The sequence below is a fragment of the Stegostoma tigrinum genome, chromosome 34 (genome assembly GCF_030684315.1).
Source record: "Stegostoma tigrinum isolate sSteTig4 chromosome 34, sSteTig4.hap1, whole genome shotgun sequence".
NCBI classification, from domain to species: domain Eukaryota; kingdom Metazoa; phylum Chordata; class Chondrichthyes; order Orectolobiformes; family Stegostomatidae; genus Stegostoma; species Stegostoma tigrinum.
The window spans coordinates 4,490,428-4,510,497 of NC_081387.1; the positions used below are offsets into that span (position 1 = coordinate 4,490,428).

The 20,070-nt window shown below is 42.2% G+C and overlaps 2 protein-coding genes across 2 annotated transcripts in view; one reads left to right on the forward strand and one right to left on the reverse strand.

The window, feature by feature from the left end:
• Positions 1–20,070, reverse strand: part of LOC125446370 (zinc finger protein 271-like) — a 94,416-nt gene that overhangs the window by 63,011 nt on the left and 11,335 nt on the right. Inside the window, exon 3 of the mRNA XM_059639654.1 lies at positions 1,518–1,692. The gene's annotated coding sequence lies outside the window, so the exon portion shown is untranslated. The remainder of the gene's footprint in view (positions 1–1,517; positions 1,693–20,070) is intronic.
• Positions 1,669–9,025, forward strand: LOC125446369 (zinc finger protein 271-like). The gene is made up of 2 exons (XM_048519888.2): positions 1,669–1,714; positions 4,665–9,025. Exon 2 carries the CDS (start codon positions 5,117–5,119, stop codon positions 6,632–6,634), a length of 1,518 nt encoding a protein of 505 aa, XP_048375845.1. The 5' UTR covers positions 1,669–1,714; positions 4,665–5,116; the 3' UTR covers positions 6,635–9,025.

Below are 20,070 nucleotides of genomic sequence, written 5' to 3' on the forward strand. Positions count from 1 at the left end.
CCCTTCTTCAGAAAGGGAGGCAATGGTCTAGTTGTATTATTGCTAGACGATTATCCAGAGACACATGTAATATTCTGTGGACGTGGGTTCACATCCCAAAGATGATAGAATTTGAATTAAATAAAAATCTGGAGTTAAGAGTCTAATAATGATCATGAAACCAGTGCTGATTCTTGGAAAACCCCAACTTGTTTACTAATGTCCATAAAGGAAGGAAATCTGCCCTTCTTAACTGGTCTGGCTTCCGTGTGAGTCCAATCGCACCAGCAATGTGACTGATTCTTAATGCCCTCTGGACTGGCCATCAAGCCACTCTGTTGTAACAATCACGAGAATATTTCAACGAGGAAATGAAACTCAATGGACCATTTGGCATTGAGGTAGGCACCAGAAATGACAATAGCAAAAACAGCCCAGTGAACTGAGCAAAATCCTCCTTATTAGCATCTGGAGGCTAATGCCAAATTTGGGATTGCTGTCTCATAAACTGGTCATGCCTGACTAATCACACAGAAGGAATCATATCATACAAACACCACAAGGACCATCAGACATGGTGGCACCGTGGTATGCAGTTGAGAGGGAGTTGTACTGGGAGTCTTCAACATTGACTATGGACACATGAAGTCTCATGGCACCCGGTCAAACATGCAAGGAAACCTCCTGCTGATTACCATTTACCATCCTTCCTTGGCTGCTGAACTATTGCTATTCCATACTGAACAACACTTGAAGGAAGCAATAAGTATGACAAGGATGCAGAATTACTTTGGGTGGGGCATTTGATGTTCATCAGCAAGAGTGGCTTGATTGAACTGGTCAAATCCTAAAGGATACTGCTACTAGACTGGGTCTGCAGCAGGTGGGGAGGGAACCGAGTGGGAAAAATATACCTCATCCTCACCAATCTGTCTGCTGCAGATACATCTGTCCATGACAGTATCAATAAGAGTGACCTCCACATTGTTGTGTGGCATTATCACAGTGCTAAATGGGACGGACTTTGAACAGATCGAGCAACTCAAGACTGGGTATCCATGAGGAGCTGTAGTTCATCAGCAGCAGACTGTACATAAACACAGTCAACAACCTGCTGATCTGGCATATGCCCCACTCTACCATTGGTATCAATCCAGAGATCAATCCTGGTTCAATGAAGAATGCAGAAGGCATGTGCTCTCTCAGTAAGTTGTAGAGAATGATTCCATCGGAAGTTTCAAAGGAGTACTGCATATATACTTGGAAGTGATGAATTTAGACAGCTACAGATATAGTACTGGAGAATGAGGCTAGCTGGGTTGCTTTTTCTGGAGCCGGTACAAACTTGGTGGGTTAAATGGCCTTCTTTGCACTTCAAAATTCTATTAAACAAACAATAGGAATATACCGGTCCATTTTCCAAATGACAGACAGTGACTAGGATTCTAAATCACAAACATTTACCAGGGGAACTGAGACAGCAGCTGCAATAAGTGAGGTTTTATTCCGATGGGACAATGACAAGTTTAAATCCCCACCTGATCTGCTGCTCAAAGTCATCTCCATTTCACTGGTCAGTTTCACAAGCTTCAGGAAACTCGTGTTGCTGCAGAAATATTTGGATTGGCTGTGAGAGACGTCAATCAGAGAGCCCACCCACTCTGCCCATTCTCTCCTCTTCCTCTTCCAGAGCTGGTTCACTTCCTATCGGGACTGAAAACCAAGTGAGGAGATGGTGAGTGAAGGAGCAGCTTTTATACAAATTGTATCCCATAATATCCACACCAATCTTCAGGCAGTCTGACTGTCCTGTGGGTAATCAGGGGTGGAAATGTCCCTTATGCTGTGTGAGAAGATCCATTGAGAGAGCTGTTTACCGGTGCTTTGTGCTGAACTGTTTGACTGGAGCTGTGTGTTGGATATTGAGTGTGTTTATTGGAAACATTTCCCTCCTGATTTCCACAGAACATAGAACATTACAGCGCAGTACAGGCCCTTCGGCCCTCGATAGTGCGCCGACCTGTGAAATCAATCTGAAGCCCCTCTAACTTACACTATTCTATTATCATCCATATGTTTACCCAATGACCATTTAAATGCCCTTAAATTTGTCAAGTTGACTACGGTTGCAGGCAGGGCATTCCACGCCCTTACTACTCTTTGAGTAAAGAACCTACCTCTGCCATCTGTCCTGTACCAATCACCCCTCAATTTAAAGCTATGTCCCCTCATGCTAGCCCTCACCATCTGAGGAAAAGGGCTCTCACTGTCCACACTATCTAATCCTCTGATCATCTTGTTTGTCTCAATTAAGTTGCTTCTTAACCTTCTTCTCTCTAACAAAAACAGCCTTAAGTCCCTCAGCCTTTCCTCATAGGATCTTCCCTCCATACCAGGCAACATGCTGGTAAATCTCCTCTGCACCCTTTCCAGTGCTTCCACATCCTTCCTATAATGTGACGACCAGAACTGTACGCAATACTCCAAGTGCAGCCGCACCAGAGTTATAGAACATAGAACATAGACAATGCAGCGCAGAACAGGCCCTTCAGCTCTCGATGTTGCGCCGACCTGTGAAACAATCTAAGCCCATCCCTCTACACTATCCCATCATCATCCATATGCTTATCCAAGGACTGTTTAAATGCCCCTGATGTACAGCTGCAACATGACCTCATGGTGATGAAACTCAATCCCTCTACCAATAAAACCTAACACACCGTACGCCTTCTTAACCACCCTGTCAACCTGCGTGGCAACTTTCAGGGATCAATGCACATGGACACCGAGATCTCTCTGCTCATCTACACTTGCAAGAATCTTACCATTAGTTCAGTGCTCTGTATTCCTGTTACTCCTTCCAAAGTGAATCACCTCACACTTTGCTGTATTAAACTCCATTTGTCACCTCTCAGCCCAGTTCTGCAGCTTTAGTGTCATCCGCAAATTTACTAACGCATCCTTCTGCGTCCTCATCCAGGTCATTTATTAAAAGTTCAAACCGCAGTGGCCCCAAAACAGATCCTTGCAATACACCATTAGTAACTGAACTCCAGGATGAACATTTCCCATCAACCACCACCCTCTGTCTTTTTACAGCTAGCCAATTTCTGATCCAAACCGCTAAATCACCCTCAATCTCATGCCTCCGTATTTTCTGCAATAGTCTACCATGGGGAACCTTATCAAATGCTTTACTGAAATCCGTATACACCACATCAACCGCTTTTCCCTTTGGTCTTCTTCTCAAACAACTCAATAAGGTTTGTGAGGCACGACCTACCCTTCACATTCCAGGCTGAGTTAGGCCTCTTCCTGATTAAGATGAGGTGCAATTATCTGGGAGATGCAGAGGGTCTGAAGATTTTTACCAATTTCCTGTTGTTAAGTTCTGTGTTGGGAGCTGGTTATTATCCTATGAACTCTAAATTTTTCCAATTTCTCTGATCTGTCTCATTGACTCTTGTGTGGTGAGATGTGGTGGGGTGGACAGGGAATAGTCATGTGGAATAGAAGTTAGCAGTTTAGTGCCTAATATGTCCCACTATTCAGTGAGATTATGATGCATCTGTGATCTCACTCCATGTTCCTGTCCTTTTTTCATATCTGTTGAAACATTTTAGCAAAAACCTAGCAATCTCAGATTTAACGTTTACACAATTTCAAATCATTTATTGTTTGTGGAAGTGAGGCACATTTGAAGAAGACATTAAAAGACATTTCAATAAAAATTTTACCTGAAGATTTTAGCATTTCCCAAAAGCCTTGGTGTGGATTTGATTGTTTGCCCAGCACTGCAACTGATAGCTGAATTCAGGATGTGCAGTTTGAGCAAGTGCAGTGTATGTATTTATAGAATCATACAGTACAGAAGAGGCCCTTTGGCCCATCAGGTCAGCACTACCAAAAATATACGAGAACCTTTATTGGTCCCACTTTTCTGCATGGACACATGGTCTTCAATGTTATAACAGTTCAAGTGTTCATCCAAGTACTTTTTAAAGATTTTGAGTTTCCAACCTCAACCACCCTTAAAGTAGTGCATTCCAGATCCCCGTCAACCTATGGTGAAAAAAGATTTTCCTCAAAATCCCTCTAAACCTCCTGCCTTTAACTTTAAAATTATGGCCCTTGTTCTGTGTGTGCTGGGAGCTTCGTTATCCTGTGGATAGTAACTTCTACCCTTCAATCAAAGATATCAGCTGCTTTGTATTCACCCTGCCCATCAATCTTATATACCTCTATCAGGTCTCCCTTCAACGTTCTCTGCTCCAAAGAAAACAACCTGAGCTTATCCAACCTCTCTTTGTAACTGAAATGCTCCAGCCAAGGCAACATCCTGGTTTAACAAAAACAGAAACTGTTGGATAATCTGAACAGGCCTGGCAGCATATCTGGAGACAAAGCAGGCCTAGAGTCTCTTCTTCAGAATGTTAGTAGCTCAGAAAAGTTGGTGTTTATGCTAATGTCGGTGGATAGGTGGAATGTGTGAATAGGAGAAGATGGAGCCCAGAGGACGAGAAAGGCAAGTGAGGAAAAGGGAAGAGCTTGTATCTGATGCCTCCACACAGAGGAATAGCAGTTTGACACTCACTGTGGAACAGTCTCTGACTGAAGAGTTAACCCCTTCAGCAAAGGAGGAGCGTGAATTGGAGGAAATCATGTTTCCTTTTCCTGTTTTACAGAAGGAATGCAGTGTACTACACCAGAGAATACAGAGAGGATAGACATCTTTACCCAAGAAACAACTGTACAATTGTGGGAAGACATCAGTCCCTTCACAACGTTGTTCGACACAGCGAAGCCTGGGGAGTGAAACCATCATCTGGAAATCGGTCAGATCAGGGAAGCTTTGACATGTCATCAGATCTGAAATTGCTCAGTGGTGCGGAGCCTTCCATCAGAACCAACCTTTCTGAAGGTTCGACTGTGGGTGATCGGTCAGGGTGAGGCTGGGAAGAAGTGTGAGTGGCTCCAAGTGTAGTGAGAGCTTCAATCGTTCATTGAGCCTCATGAACCACTGATTCATTCTTATAGGTGAGAGGAGGCTCAAGTGTGGGGTGGGCCCCACAAGTTCATCAGATTCCCTGAAAACTAAGTTCATCTGTTGTAACTTCTGTAACCCTGAGGTGGTGTCATGGAAAACACACGCTTCAAATGTGAGGTGTGTGACCAAGCCTTTAGACAGTCATCAGCACTCATGCAACACCATTGCATTCACACAGGAGAGAAGTCATTCACATGCAAGATGTGTGACAAATCATTCTCAAAGTTAACATACCTCCGCATACACCAACGCATTCACACAGGGGAGAAGCCATTTACTTGTGAGGTGTGTGACAAATCATTCTCATACTCATCAAACCTCAGCGAGCACAGACGCATTCACACAGGGAAGAAGCCATTCATCTGTGAAGTGTGCAACAAATCGTTCTGTAAGTTAACAAGCCTCCATGTACATCAACGTGTTCACACAGGGGAGAAACCATTCACTTGCAAGGTGTGTAACAAATCATTCTCCTATTCATCAACCCTCAGTGCACACCAACGCATTCACACAGGGGAGAAGCTATACACTTGTGATGTCTGTGACAAAGCCTTCACACAGTTATCTAGCCTCCTGGTCCATCAAAGAATCCACTTAGGGCAGAAACCCTTCAAATGTGAGGTTTGCTTTAAAGCTTTCACAACATCTACAAAGCTTCTGACACACCAAAGTGTTCACACGGGAGAGAAACCTTTTAATTGTGAGGTTTGTAAGAAAGCTTTCACCCAATCCTGTGATCTCCTAACACACCAAAGGATTCACACAGGGGAGAAGCCATTTATATGCAATGTATGCAACAAATCATTCTCGCGATCATCAAACCTCAGTGCACATCAAAGGATTCACACAGGGGCAAAACCATTCACATGCAACTTGTGTGACAAATCATTCTCACAGTTAACAAACCTCCGTGTACACCAACGCATTCACACAGGGGAGAAACCATTTAAATGCGAGGTGTGTGACAAATCATTCTCCTACATAACAATCTTCCGTGCACACCAACGCATTCACACAGGGGAGAAGTTGTACACCTGTGAGGTGTGTGACAAAGCCTTCACACAGTTATCTAGCCTCCTCGTCCACCAGACAATCCATAGCGGGGAGAAACCCTTCAAATGTGAGATGTGTGATAAAGCTTTCCCAACGTCTACGAAGTTCCTGAGACACCAGAGTGTTCACACTGGGGAGAAACCCTTCAAGTGTGATGTTTGTGAGGGAGCTTTCAGTCACTCCTGTGATCTTGTAATGCACCAAAGGATTCACACAGGGGAGAAACCCTTCAAATGTGAGGTGTGTGACCGTGCCTTCACACAGTCATCAGCTCTTATGCAGCATCAACGTATTCACACTGGGGAGAAGCCATTCAAGTGTAAAATATGCAACAAATCATTCTCACGATCATCAACCCTCCATGTGCACCAACGCACTCACACTGGGGAGAAACCATATGTGTGTGATACATGTGACCAATCATTCTCACAGTCATCAAACCTCCGAGTACACCAACGCATTCACACAGGGGAAAGACTGTTCAATTGTGACTTGTGTGAGAAATCATTTTCACGGTCATCGACCCTCCGTGAACACCAACGCGTTCACATGTGATGTGTGACAAAGCCTACAAGCACTTGTTTGATGCTGCAGGTCCATCAAAGCATCCATACGGCGGAGAAACCATTCACCTGTGAGGTGTGTCATACGAGTTTTGTACAGTTATTAGGCTTATTAAATCATTGCCACATTCACATAGGAGCCATTCAAACATGAGTGAGCCTTCACACAGTCAGCAATGCTGATGAAACAGTGACGCATCCAAATTGAGGAGAAATCTGTTTAAGTCAGAGGCTGTGACAAGCTTCACAAGCTCTCTTATGTTTTAATACATCAGGTGATTCAGACAGGGGAGCAATTTTTCAAATGTGAACTGTATGACTGAGATTTTAGACACTCAGTGAACATGTGAACCAGCCACATCCATGTTTCGGAAAAAAGTTTTTTCAGTGTAAGACATGTAATGAGGGCTTTTTATAATCATTGCACTGGTGAAAAACCAGTACTTTCATACAGAATGGAGACCATTCAGGTGTGAGGGTAAATGACAAGGTTTTCATACAATTAGCGAGTCTCCTGCTCCATCAGTGCACTTTCAATGGGAAACCCCTATCTGTGTGAATTCTGTAATAAAGCCAGACCTCCTGGAACATCAGAGAATCAACATAGAGAACAAATTATTTTATTGTGGCATGTGCCAAGATCATTTCACCTCTGCTCCTCTCTTGACACTCTGAGCTGGGTCACCTACTTCTGTTGCACTGAGAGCTGACTGTGTCATTTACCCTCCAGTGCTCAAACAAGGGAACTGACATTCAAAAGTACCGTCTGTCTCAACAGGGTCTGCCTCAAACTTCTTCCACCATCGGCTAACCGTTTCAATAAGGTTAATTTAACCTCTGATCGCTAAAATCACTAAAAGACATAAATATGTAACAAAACTATTGTATAAACTCAGCATCTTTTCAGTGTCACATCAGGTACGAGTCACTCCTTACAGAAAGTCCAAAATATAAGTGTAATTATGAACTTGGAAATAGCTGCCATGAGCTCAAGTGTAAATCCCTTGCATCTTTCTTTCAATAAAGTAATCTGAATCTCCTTCTGACCTTTAATGATGAAATACACAGGCTAACTGTAAGCCAGACTCCAGCTCAGTCACATGACCCTTCATTTACATCAATTAAAAAATATTGGTCCAAACTGTAACTCCCATAAACCAACAGATTTAATTATTCTTAAAACCTCACAAACTTCACACCATAAAAAAATGAATCATCATGTTTTGACAGGAAAGGCTTGGGAGGTTATTGAGCACTTTTTCGTGAATAGTTTGTGGAATTTTCTGCAAAAAAAGATTCTGTGATTGATGGCAAAGGTCAATGAAGTTAAATCAGAATTTTGAAAACCCAACAGAGATGTCGCTAATGGAAGAATTTTGGAATGTTATTCCTTTTGGAATCAAGTTCCTGATGGAATACCATAAAATTTCTAGAATAGAGAAAGCAGCTGTTTTAGCTGATAGTTATAACTTAATCCCTTGGTTAATGGATGAAAAAAAAATCACAGGTGATTTGATGATGCAAAAGCAATCAGTTGTGTGTATGTACATTTCTGGATATAAAAGAAAAAGAAAAAAAATCCATAAGCCTTGGAATGCCAATAAAAGTTTGAAATCAGCACAGGAGCTGGTCAGACATGCTAATAAACAAAACACTAATGCAATGCAGGGAGGTAAGAATGTTATGTTCTTGAAACAGTTGGTGAGAGTTTCTGCTTTTTTTCAAGAACATGATGTATCAGTAGGAGGAGCTGATGACCTGTAAAATGTCAAATTTCAATGGGTATAATTCAAAGCTTAAAAGACTATGAAGGTTTCATATTTCAGGGTGAAGAAACTCCAGTTTTGTCTGATAAAAGACATAAAAGCTTGATACTAGCAAAAGCTGTGAATCTTCCTCCAGAAAATGCACTGAACCATACAGTACTGATACAGGGCGCTCATGGAAACCGTTTACCAGTTTTATTGTATAGAGTGAATTTAAATGGTGCTTTACACAGTAGGTATGTTGTTATTGGAGTACTCCTGCATTTCTTTATATATTGTGTCAATTTTATTGTCGTAAATGCTCTTTTGAGGAATAAAATGATGCCATCTCCTGAGATGGTAGACAAATTAATTGAAATTGACAATGTACTCACAGAATCTGGGACTAATTGTAATTCAGCTGTGGAAATAACTGCTCCTGCTAAAGGTATGTCTGAAGAGACATGATTGTAAACAAAAGGACTTGTTTATGGTGAATATTGTTATTTCAAAACAACCAAGGCCCACTGAAGTTCTGGAAAGCACAGCAGACTTTAGAAGGAAAATCATTAAATCCTGTGTTTAAGCATGTATGTAAAGATAGTTGGAACTGCAGATGCTGGAGCATCTGAGATAACAAGGTGTAGAGCTGGATGAACCTTCCTGCTCCTCTGATGCTGTGTTCATCCAGCTCTACACCTTGTCATCTCATATTCTCCAGCATCTGCAGTTCCTACTATCTTTAAGCATGTATGTTTGTTTTCTAAAACTGGCTTCTGTAATCTGATCCTTAAGGATTCTACAGCCTTTCAGCATTATATTTTCTGAGCAAGCTGCATCTACCAAGATTTAACAGACAAATGCACGATTAGTGAACTGACATTGAGTTTCACGGCTGGATTGCAGATGATGTTAACATTTCCACACCTGATCATATTCCTGTTCAAGAACTAAAATTCAGGAGCCACAGTAATTTTTTTAGAAAATCAATCTTTACAGATATATATTTGTTTTATCTTTGATCTGCAATATAAGCGTCTATGTTTTGGGCAATGTAGAGGGATAAACATTTATACCTCCATATTTATGACTATGTTAACCGGTTTTGCATCCTTATTGAATACATTGCTTTTTTATAATAAACTAATAATTTTGTGTTTACTAAAGAAACATGGGGCTGAGTTTGTTTTCAGAGTGCCTCTACGAGGGGTTTCTGGGGGAATTCAAGGGAGGATGGGGGTTTTGATTCATCCCAAATTCCCACCGGATTGGCCTGATGTCTTTTGGGAACAGAAGAGTTGGCCATGGGGGAGGGAGAAAGGAGACCTGCATTTTTCTAGCATCATGGACGAGTTGGGCCAAAGGACCCGTTCTTGTGCTGCATGACTCTAAATGATACAGAAATTTAATTGACCAGCTCAGTAACTGAGAATTTTTTTTCAAGTTATGACTTGTGGAGGTGTGGTATGAGAGCAACAGTGCATTCCTTCCACTTCTGTTGTAACAGGGGAAAAGTAAGGAAATTTTGGTCCGTGTGCATGAAGAAAAGTGGTTTGGCCTCAACTGGAATATTGTCCATTCTGGACACCATACTGTAGGAAGATTGTGGAGGCATATGAGATGGTGCAGCAAAGGTTCACAAGGAAGCCTTCAGGAATGAGAAACCCGAGTCACAGAGATGGATTTGACAAGTTGGGACTGTAAAAGTTGATAAGAGATTCGATAGAGGTGTTTAAAATCTTGAGGACCTTAAACAGAGTAGAATGGAGAAACTGTTCCTCATGTGACCATTCCTCCTTTGTCAGTTACCTTAGATCTGTATCCTGTGCTTGTCAATCCATTCCTTGACAACCAAAGTTTTTTAAAATCTTGGAAATGGTGTCAGAAGAATTCTATTACTTTGTCGAATTTGATTTCTAGTTCAAGCTGTAATATATCACTACTTGTGATGTTTTTTTGAAGATTTTCTTCTTACATTATTTATGGTCCAATGTTCTATCTGTTGAAAAAAGATTTTTTATTGTCCTTTACAGGTGATCTATATTCATTTCAGTTTTTAATGCTTATTGGCCTCCATGTCTATAGCTTTTTCATCTCAACTCTGCAAAATATGTCTCTGAGATAACAAGATGTAGAGCTAGATGAACACAAGCAGCTTCAGAGGAACAGGAAAGCTTGACGTTTCAGGTCTGGGTCCTTCTTCAGAAGGGCGGGGGGGAAAGGGATTCGGAAAATAAATGGGGGTGGAGGCGGATGGAAGGTGAATAAAGGAGCAGATAGTAGGAGAAGACACAGGCAGGTCAAGGAGGTGGGGATAGAGCCATTGAAGGTGAGTGTCAGTGGGGAATTAGGATGGGGGTTGGTCAGTCAAGGGAAGTATGTGTCTGTTAGATCCAGAGATAAACTGTCTTCTTCTTTAGCTGTTGCTATATCCTTATTTCTAAGTTCAATGACCAAACTCAAACTCTTAAATTCTGTTTGAGACAAGAAATTTTAACTGAGTTCTGAAGAAGTCATATCGACTTCAAAATGTTAACTCTGTTTCATTTCCACAAATGTGAGACCTTGAGTTTCACCAACACTTGCTGTTTTCATTTAAGTTAAAACTAGCTTCCTTTTGTGTCAACAACTTGTTTCCTCTTAAAAAAAATCCTTTTCAGCTGGTTGAAGAATATCATTTACATTCTTCTTTGGTCTGATGAAGTAAATAGGTTTTAGTCTTTCAAGGTTCACTGAATATTTTTAAACTAACTTTGTTCTAATTGCCAAACAAAACATCTCTCTTGACTTCTCCCTACTGCAAGGAATGCAGATCCCACATCTCTGCTCTCCAGCTAAGTATGGCCACCAATTATTTTAAAGCTCTTGTAGTCAAATGATTATTACATATATATAAACATTTAATCAGCAAGAATAGGTCACAATGCTCCCGAAGCCCTCCACCATTCAGTAAGGTCATGGCAGATTTGATTGTGGTTTCACATCCACTTTCCTGCCCAACCTCTGACTCCCTTTTTGTTCAGAAGCTATCTACCTCTGTCTGAAAATATATTTACTGACCATGCCTCCACCAGTCTCTGGGGAAGAATTTCACAGATTCATAACTGTCTGAGAGAACGAATTTCTCCTGATCTGAATCTTAAATAGGTGATCACTTGTTTTTAAGCTGTGTTCCCTCATTCTCATCTCCCCACAAGGGAAAGCATCCTTTCATCATCTATCTTGTCAAATCTCCTTAGGATCTTATTTATTTCAGTACAATCTCTCTTTTTTTTAACTCTAGTAAATATTGGCCCGGTCTGTCTAATCTTTCCTCAGAGGACAATCCAAAGAATCAAGTTAGTGAATCTTGCCTGAACTGCTTACAATGCAATTTTGGCCTTTATTAAGGAGGTCAAAACTGCACACACTATTTGAGCTGTGGTCTCACCAATGCTGCATGCCTTGCAATAATATTCTGAATCTACTAAAGGTTATGCTCCTTTAATTGAACATTATTTCAAAGTACATGAAGCCATGAATGTATTCGTAACACCAATAAAACACATGCTTACAAAATCCACAAGTCAGCCTCAGCGTTTATCGCAAAATTGATAAAAGAATAAAAATGAAAAATCAGTGAGGGTTCTAACAACGGAAAGAAATAATTTGTGTGCTTAATGTGCAAGAAATCATCCTTGCTATAATTGAACAACCCCATGCATACCACTAGGGAGATGCCTTTCAGGTGTGAGGTAAAGGTGAGAGGTAAGACTTTGCAGAATAATCAGTTCTGCTGAAACAGTGGCAAGTCCACACAGAGAAGGCATTCATGTGTGCAGTGTGTAGCAAAACATTCTCATTGTCATCATACCTGTGCATTCACAAAGATAAAAAAGCTAGTCACTTGCAAAGTGTGGTACCAATAATTCAAAGTTATGGACATTTTGAAACACCTTGTGGTAAAAGAAAAGAGACAGACCAAACTTGTCTGTCTTCCCTGGACTGACCTATCCCCTCCCTACCTATACTCTCCTCTCCACCTATCTTCTTTTCTCTCCATCTTCGGTCTGCCTCCCCATCTCTCCCTATTTATTCCAGAACCCTCTCCCCATCCCCCTCTCTGATGAAGGGTCTAGGCCCGAAACGTCAGCCTTTGTGCTCCTGAGCCTGCTGTGTTCATCCAGCTCCACACTTTATTATCTTGGATTCTCCAGCATCTGCAGTTCCCATTATCTCTGATACAACAGACCAAACTTGTTTGTTTGTGAGGCCAGGCCTGAAGGTTAGTTCTCGGTTTAGTCCTGGTGAAAAAGATTCCTACAGACACAGAAACCCTGAGAAGAACATTATGTTTAAACAGATAGTTCCAGCAAGTATGAAAGAGACTCAGTGTTCAAGCAGGTGTTGAATGGTAATTGTGGCCTCGGGAAAGCACGGTCAGATTCTCAGGGTGAAGTCAGAGTTAGATTATATTCGAACTGTGCTTTTTGGAGGTGGTGAGCTTGGTTGCTGACCACACTGCATGAAGACTTTCTCATAAATATGATTAATATTTAATCAGGAGGGTCAAAGATGACGCAAAAAATTTACTGCAAGCTTCATATTTGATATGTTTCTCTCCTGGATTGTCTGATGTGGTAGGATACTCTATAATTGCATGAAGACTTTGTCAAAACAGACTGCGTCCTCCATTGTGTGACTGTGCTGGTGTGGACAGAGTTTATTAACTATGAGATGTTTAATTGCCCATTTAACCTGTTACTGGTTTGTTTCCTGTGAGGTTTAAGGATGGTCTGAATGATTTGTTTCACACATCAAATATGATTGGTTTCTTCCCTGTGGGAATGTGTTTATGGTCACAGAGGTTCAAGGGCTGTAAGAATGTCTTACTCAAGTCACAATTAAATGTGAATGTGCTTGTGCACATGGAGGGTCCATAGCTGCAAGAGTGGAGCCCACATTGCATTTGATTGGATTCACATCTTTGTGAATGCAAGGTTCAATGACTGTGAGGATGAGTTGTCACACTGAAGCAATTTCATAGCCATTCAGTTGTCCTTTTGCTATAGATGATTGAACAGGTGCTTCTTGTGTGGAGACTGTATAAACCTGTGGAGCCGTCCTCATACAACTTATGCTTGATCCCCTCACCTTTAGGAATAAATCAGTTTCGATTTCTCTACTCCCATCCTCTCCTCCTTCACACACATCCTACACCCATGCATCCAGAACAGTAGTGTGCATATTTTGGAATACGTTCCATGTAAACTCTGCTCCATCACTCATTAGATATTCACTAGAGAGTTGGTCACAAGCCACGTTAAAGCATCTTGTTCAGAACATTTCTATATGCTCCTTACATCGGATGTTACTTTGTAAGTGACCGTATTAAACCTCAGAGTACAGAGTGCAAATGCTCCGCATTATTTTAATTCAGAAAACAGAGTGTGGATAGACTCCAAACCATATAGAATCCCTACAGTGTGGAAAGAGGCTATTAGCCCACAAACCCTCTGAACAACATCCCACCCTAACCCAAACCCCTACCCTGTCCTTTTAATCCTGCATTTAAATTGGCTAACCCACCTAACCATGCACAAGCCTAGATAGTGCAGGATAATTTTGCACGGCCAATCTTTTGTCTGTTTCATCAGTTAAGAGTCACAGTTTATGACAACAGTTGCAGGGAAGACAAACTGGTTTTCTTCAGTTTTATAGAGTGTTTTTACTGCTGAGAACAAGAGAGACTGCTCCCAAGCTGGGGAAGAATTCAATATTTTTTTTTTCTTTCTCTGTCTACAACCTGTTCCAAACTTCAACATGCTCAGTTACCTGAGGACCAATCATACAGTTTTTATGCAGACAAAAATACCTCTTATTTATAACTAACCACAAGTCCACACATCAATGTCTTGTCAGCAGAAGGTGCATCTGTGTACCCCTTGGCTCTAAATGATCTGCAAGTCAAACTTGAATTGGTATTTTTTTTCCACAATGGTGTCAGGGTACTGATATTTCAAAACTGCAGTCACTCTTTCAAACAGCCTTTTTTCAGTTCAGTCCAGAATTTAAAAAAAAACACTTAATAAAAAGATGCATTCCTTACAAAGGCACTGTCTGAAAATGTGGTGGAGACATGTTCAATTGAAGCATTCAATAGGAACATATGAGCAGGTGAAGGCTGCTCTGCCAATCAATAAGATCATGGCTGATCTGTGGCCTAATTCCATGTGCCTGTCTTGGGCCCATATCCCCTGTTAATCTTGCTAAATAAAAATTTGTTTCTCAGATTTAAATATAACAAATAAATTAGCATTTTTAAGGAAATTTTAAGGAAGACAGCTCCAGACCTCCACTACTGTTTGCATGCAGAAGTGTTTGCGAACATACCCCCTGATATGGCCCTAATTTTTAGAACGTGCCCCTAGTTCTAGAATCCCCAAACAGTGGAAATGGTTTATCTACCCTGACTTCCCCATTCATCTAAACTATCAATATCCAGTTGCAATTTCATGTTGTCATCTATGCTGCCCAATTTTGTGTCTTCAATTTGATCACCCCTCAACCTCCTAAATCTACAGAATAAAAGCCTAATTTGTCTATTCTATCCTCATAACTTAAGCCCCACAACCAGTTTCCTGTACATGTCAGTAATTTTCCCTCATTTCCATCGGCTTCCACGGTAATTAACAGTATCATTCTTTGTGTAACTCGTTGAACTCCCTCCAGAGCCAAAATATGCTTCCGAAGTGTGGTATCCAGATCTGCTTAGAGTACTCTAAGAGGGTTCCAACTGGGGTTTTGTAAAACTGCAGCATAACATCTGTATCCCTATCCTCTAAACTTTTAGATAAAAGGGCCAGCAGTCTATTAGCCTTCTTGTTTTTTTTTGTACTTGTTCGAGACATTTTAAAGAGCTATGCACCCAAACCCCCAAATTTCATTGGACATCCATTTTTAACTTTTGTATTTAACTTTGTGCCTTCTGAAAATACTCTGATCTACCCTTTTTCAGTCCAAAATGAATAAACTCACACTTGTGCATATTAAAATCCATCTGCCACAGCTTTGTCCATTCATCTAACCTGTCAATATCCTGTTGCAATTTTATGTTGTCGCCAATGCTGTTTACAATGCTGCCCAATTTTGTGTCTTCAGCAAATCTGGATATTTGACTTTTTATGACATTATCCAAGTCATTAATGAATATTATGATAAATTGAGGTGAACACAGATCTCTGCAGGACACCACTCGTCACGTCCTGCCAATTTCAGTACTTACTCTTTATTCCAACTGTTTCCTGCCATTCAGCAAATTTCCTATCAATGTCAGTAATTTTCCCTCAATTCCATTGACTTCCGCTTTAACTAAAAGTCACTTACATGAGAGTTTATCAAAAGCATCTTGAAGTCTATGGAAACAACATCCATCAGCTTGCCTCTGTCCACCACCTTTGTCACCTCTTCAAAAAACTATGAGGTTTGTCAGGCATGACCTATTCTTCATGAATCCATGTTGACTCGCCATGACTGACTGAATTTTTTCAAGGTTATCTTGAGTATTGTCTCTAATAATTTTCCCACCACAAATCTCAGGCTAATTGGTCTGTAATTCCCTGGTTCTCATCATCACCCTTCTTAAAGAGCAGGAGAGACATGTACAAATTTCAAATCTAGAGGTACAACTCCTGATTACAGGGAACTCTGAAAGATTATGTTAAGAGCATTGCCAATGCACCCTCCTACCTCCTTTAACACCTGTGGATGGAAATCATCAGGTCCTGGGAACTGTTTACAAGATGCACTGCAGAAAAGGCACCAGATTATTATATGGATAAAATTGTGCAAGGTTATGAGAAAAAAATCAGGAGTTTGGCACAAGGTAATGATGCGCATTTGATGAGATAGTACAGGCACATGGGCTGAATGGCCACCTGCATTGTAACACAAGTGTGATTCTGTGATTTGATGCAGGTAAAACCCACAATGCTGTAAGAGAGGGAGTTCCAGGGTTTTGAATCAGCAATACTTAAGGAACAATTGATATATTCCCAAGTCAGGATGGTGAGTGGCTTGAGTTTGGAGAACTTGGAGGTGGTGGTGCTCTGCAGCAATTGCCCTTCTAGATGGTTATTTGGAAGGTGCTGTCGATAGAGGCTTAGCGAATTTCTGTAATAAACAATATATATATTGCTGACACTACTACTGAGCATTGACGATGACGAAAATTAATGTTTGCTGATGTGGTGCCAATCAAGTGATCTACTTTGGAATGGATAGTGCCAAGTTTCTAGAATGTTGTTGGAGCTGCACTTATCCAGGCAAGTGGAAAGTGTTCCATTACACTCCTGACTTGTGCCTTGTGAATGGTAGACAGGCTTTGGGAGTCAAAAGATGCGTTATTTGCTGCATGATTCTCAATCTCTGACCTGCTTTTGTAGCCACAGTACTCATAGTGAGGGCAGTTCAGTTTCTGGTCAACGTAACTGCTAGAATGTTGACAGTGGGGAATTCAGTGATGGTAATATCATTGAATGTTGGGGCCGGTGGGGAGGGGGGTGGGGGCGCTTGTTGCTGCTTCGATTCCTTCTCTTTGAAGTTGGACATTGCCTAGCACATGAGTAGCATGAATGTTATGTGCCAGGCTTGATCACTGTGTAAAGCCCTTGTTAGACGTCTCACCCAGTATGAATACGCAGGTGACTCACAAGTGTCAATGACCTTGCAAAATCTTGCTCACAGACATCACACTTGAATTGTTTCCCTTCCATGGAAATGCCTTTAACAGTGTTTGGGAGGGGATTTTTGAAGCCTAAGGAACCCTCTTTACACAATTCACAGTTGAATAATCTCTCACCAATGGGAATGAGTCAGTGATTCATGAAGCTTGACGAATGTGGGTCTGTTCACACTTGGAATCACTCACACTTCTTCCCAGCCTCACCCTGACCGATCACCCACAGCTGAACCTTCAGAAAGCTTGGTTCTGATCGAAGGCTCCACACTTCTCACCAGTTTCAGATGTGATGATAAGTCCAGGTTTTCCTGACCCGACTGATTTCAGACGGTGGTTTCACTGCCCAACCTTCTCTGTATTGAGCAATGCTGTGAAGGGACTGGATGTCTTCCCACAGTTGTGCAGTTGTTTGTTGAGTGATGGTCAGGATCTATCTGTAGTGTCCATCCTCTCTGTACTGTATTGTAGTGACCAGAAATATGATCTCCTCCAAAGCCTTCTCCTCCTTTGCTGAAAGGGCTGACTCCTCAGTTACAGACTGTTCCACAGTAATTGCCAGTCTGATTTTCTTCTGTGCAGAAGGGGATCAGATGTAAGTCCTTTGTTTTTCCTCCCTTGACTGACATGCCCTCTGATTCCAGCAAGGAGACTGGATAGTGACCAGGAGCAGATAATATGGATACCCAGGGAGGCATGGTGGTTCATGCTACTCATGTGCTAGGCACTGTTGATTCCAGACTTGGGTCACTGCAGAGTTTGTACGTTCTCCCCAAGTCTGCGTGGGTTTGCACCAGGTTCATCGGTTCCTCCCACAATCCAAAGATGTGCAGGTTAGACGGATTGGTAATGCTAAATTGCCTCAGTGGTGTCCAGGGATGTGCAGGTTAGATGGGTGAGCTTTGCTAAATGCTTGGTTATGGTAATAAGGGTGGGCACTGGATACATTTGGATCCTCTTTTGAGGAGTGGTGCAGATGGCCTCTTTCCATTCTGTACGGATTCTGTGACATTTCTTTCCTCTACTCTGACCTCCATTTTACCTAACATCGTGAGGGCAACAGAAAAGACAGTAGAATGGATGAACAATGAGCTTGACTTGTGTTGCCTTGAATGAGTTTTCCATTCAGATTTTCGGATTCATGATTCAGATTCAGAACTGGGAAAAGAGGGGGCTCCAGGCACAGTGCATCTAGTGGTAGGAGGGTACACTGCAGCAAAGTCTCATTGAGGAATAACAGGGATTTTCAGATGATCAATGGTTATCCGACACACTTTTTTCCATCAGTTCACTTTTCCTTACCTCAGATACTTTACCACCTTTCACAGTTTCAGGAACCCAGACACAAAGGCAATACTAACACGTGCATTGTTACCATCTTAAATCAAATCAAACTTTCAGGCTTAGCAGGAACTGCAGATGCTGGAGAATCTCAGATTACATGGTGTAGAGCTGGATGAACACATCAGGCCAAGCAGCATCTTAGGAGCAGTAAAGCTGACGCGGTACAGGCCCGAAACGTCAACTTTCCTGCTCCTGTGATGCTGCTTGGCCTGCTGTGTTCATCCAGCTCTACACCTTGTTATCTCAAACTTTCAGACTGCCTATTTACACAGAAAATAGGACTCTGTAAATAACCTTGGAACGGAACAACAAGAAAACCGTTGTAAGTCATCGTTGACTCTGGCTTTGTTGTATACTTGTGTGTGATTCAGACAAGTTGTATGTTCAGATCTCACTCCAGAGACTTGAACACTGAGGCTGCACTGAGGGAGTCCTGCACAGATACCATTTTTCAGTTTGGTTAAAGCAAAGGTGTTGTTATCTGCTTAAATGCATGTAAAAGATGCCAATGCTTTAATGTTGCAGAAGAGCAGGGCAGAGAGTAAGAGATAACAAAGTGTAGAACTGGATGAAGACAGCAGGCCAAGCAGCATCTTAGGAGCAGAAAAGCTGATGTTTCGGGCCTAGACCCTTCATCAAAAATGGGGGAGGGGGAAAGGGTTCTGAAATTAATAGGGGGAGGCGGATCGAAGATGGATAGAGGAGAAGATAGGTGGAGAGGAGACAGACAAGTTAAAGAGGTGGGGATGGAGCTAGTAGAGGTGAGTGTAGGTGGGGACGTAGGGAGGGGATAGGTCAGTTCGGGGAGGACAGACAGGTCAAGGGGGTGGGATGAAGTTAGTAGGTAGGAAATGGTGGTGCGGCTTGAGGTAGGAGGAGGGGATAGGTGAGAGAAAGAACAGGTTAGGGAGGCAGGAGCAGGCTGGGCTGGCTTTGGGATGCAATCCCCAAGCCTCCGCTTGGTTTCCCCAATGTGCCCACAACCGTGTCTCCCACATTTCCCGCTACTCATCCCTCATACCCCATCCCCGCAATAACACCAAAAGAGAATCCCACCACACCCGGCCCTTTTCCCTGCAACCACAGGAAGTGCTACACCTGCCCCACACCTTCTCCCTCACCCCCATCCCAGGCCTCAAGAAGACTTTCCACATCAAACAGAGGTTCACCTGCACATCTGCTAATGTGATATACTGCGTCCGCTGTTCCCGTTGTGGCCTCCTCTACATCGGGGAAACCAACGGAGGCTTGGGGACCGCTTTGCAGAACACCTACGCTCGGTTCGCAATAAACAACTGCACCTCCCAGTTGCAAACCATTTCAACTCCCCCTCCCATTCCGCAGACGACCTGTCCATCCTGGGCCTCCTGCAGTGCCACAATGATGCCAACCGAAGGTTGCAGGAATAGCAACTCATATTCCGCCCATGAAACCCTGCAGCCCAATGGTATCAATGTGGATTTCACAAGCTTCAAAATCTCCCCTCCTCCAACTGCATCCCAAAACCAGCCCAGCTCATCCCCGCCTCCCTAACCTGTTCATCCTCTCACCTATCCCCTCCTCCCACCTCAAGCCGCACCACCATTTCCTACCTGCTAACCTCATCCCACACCCTTGACCTGT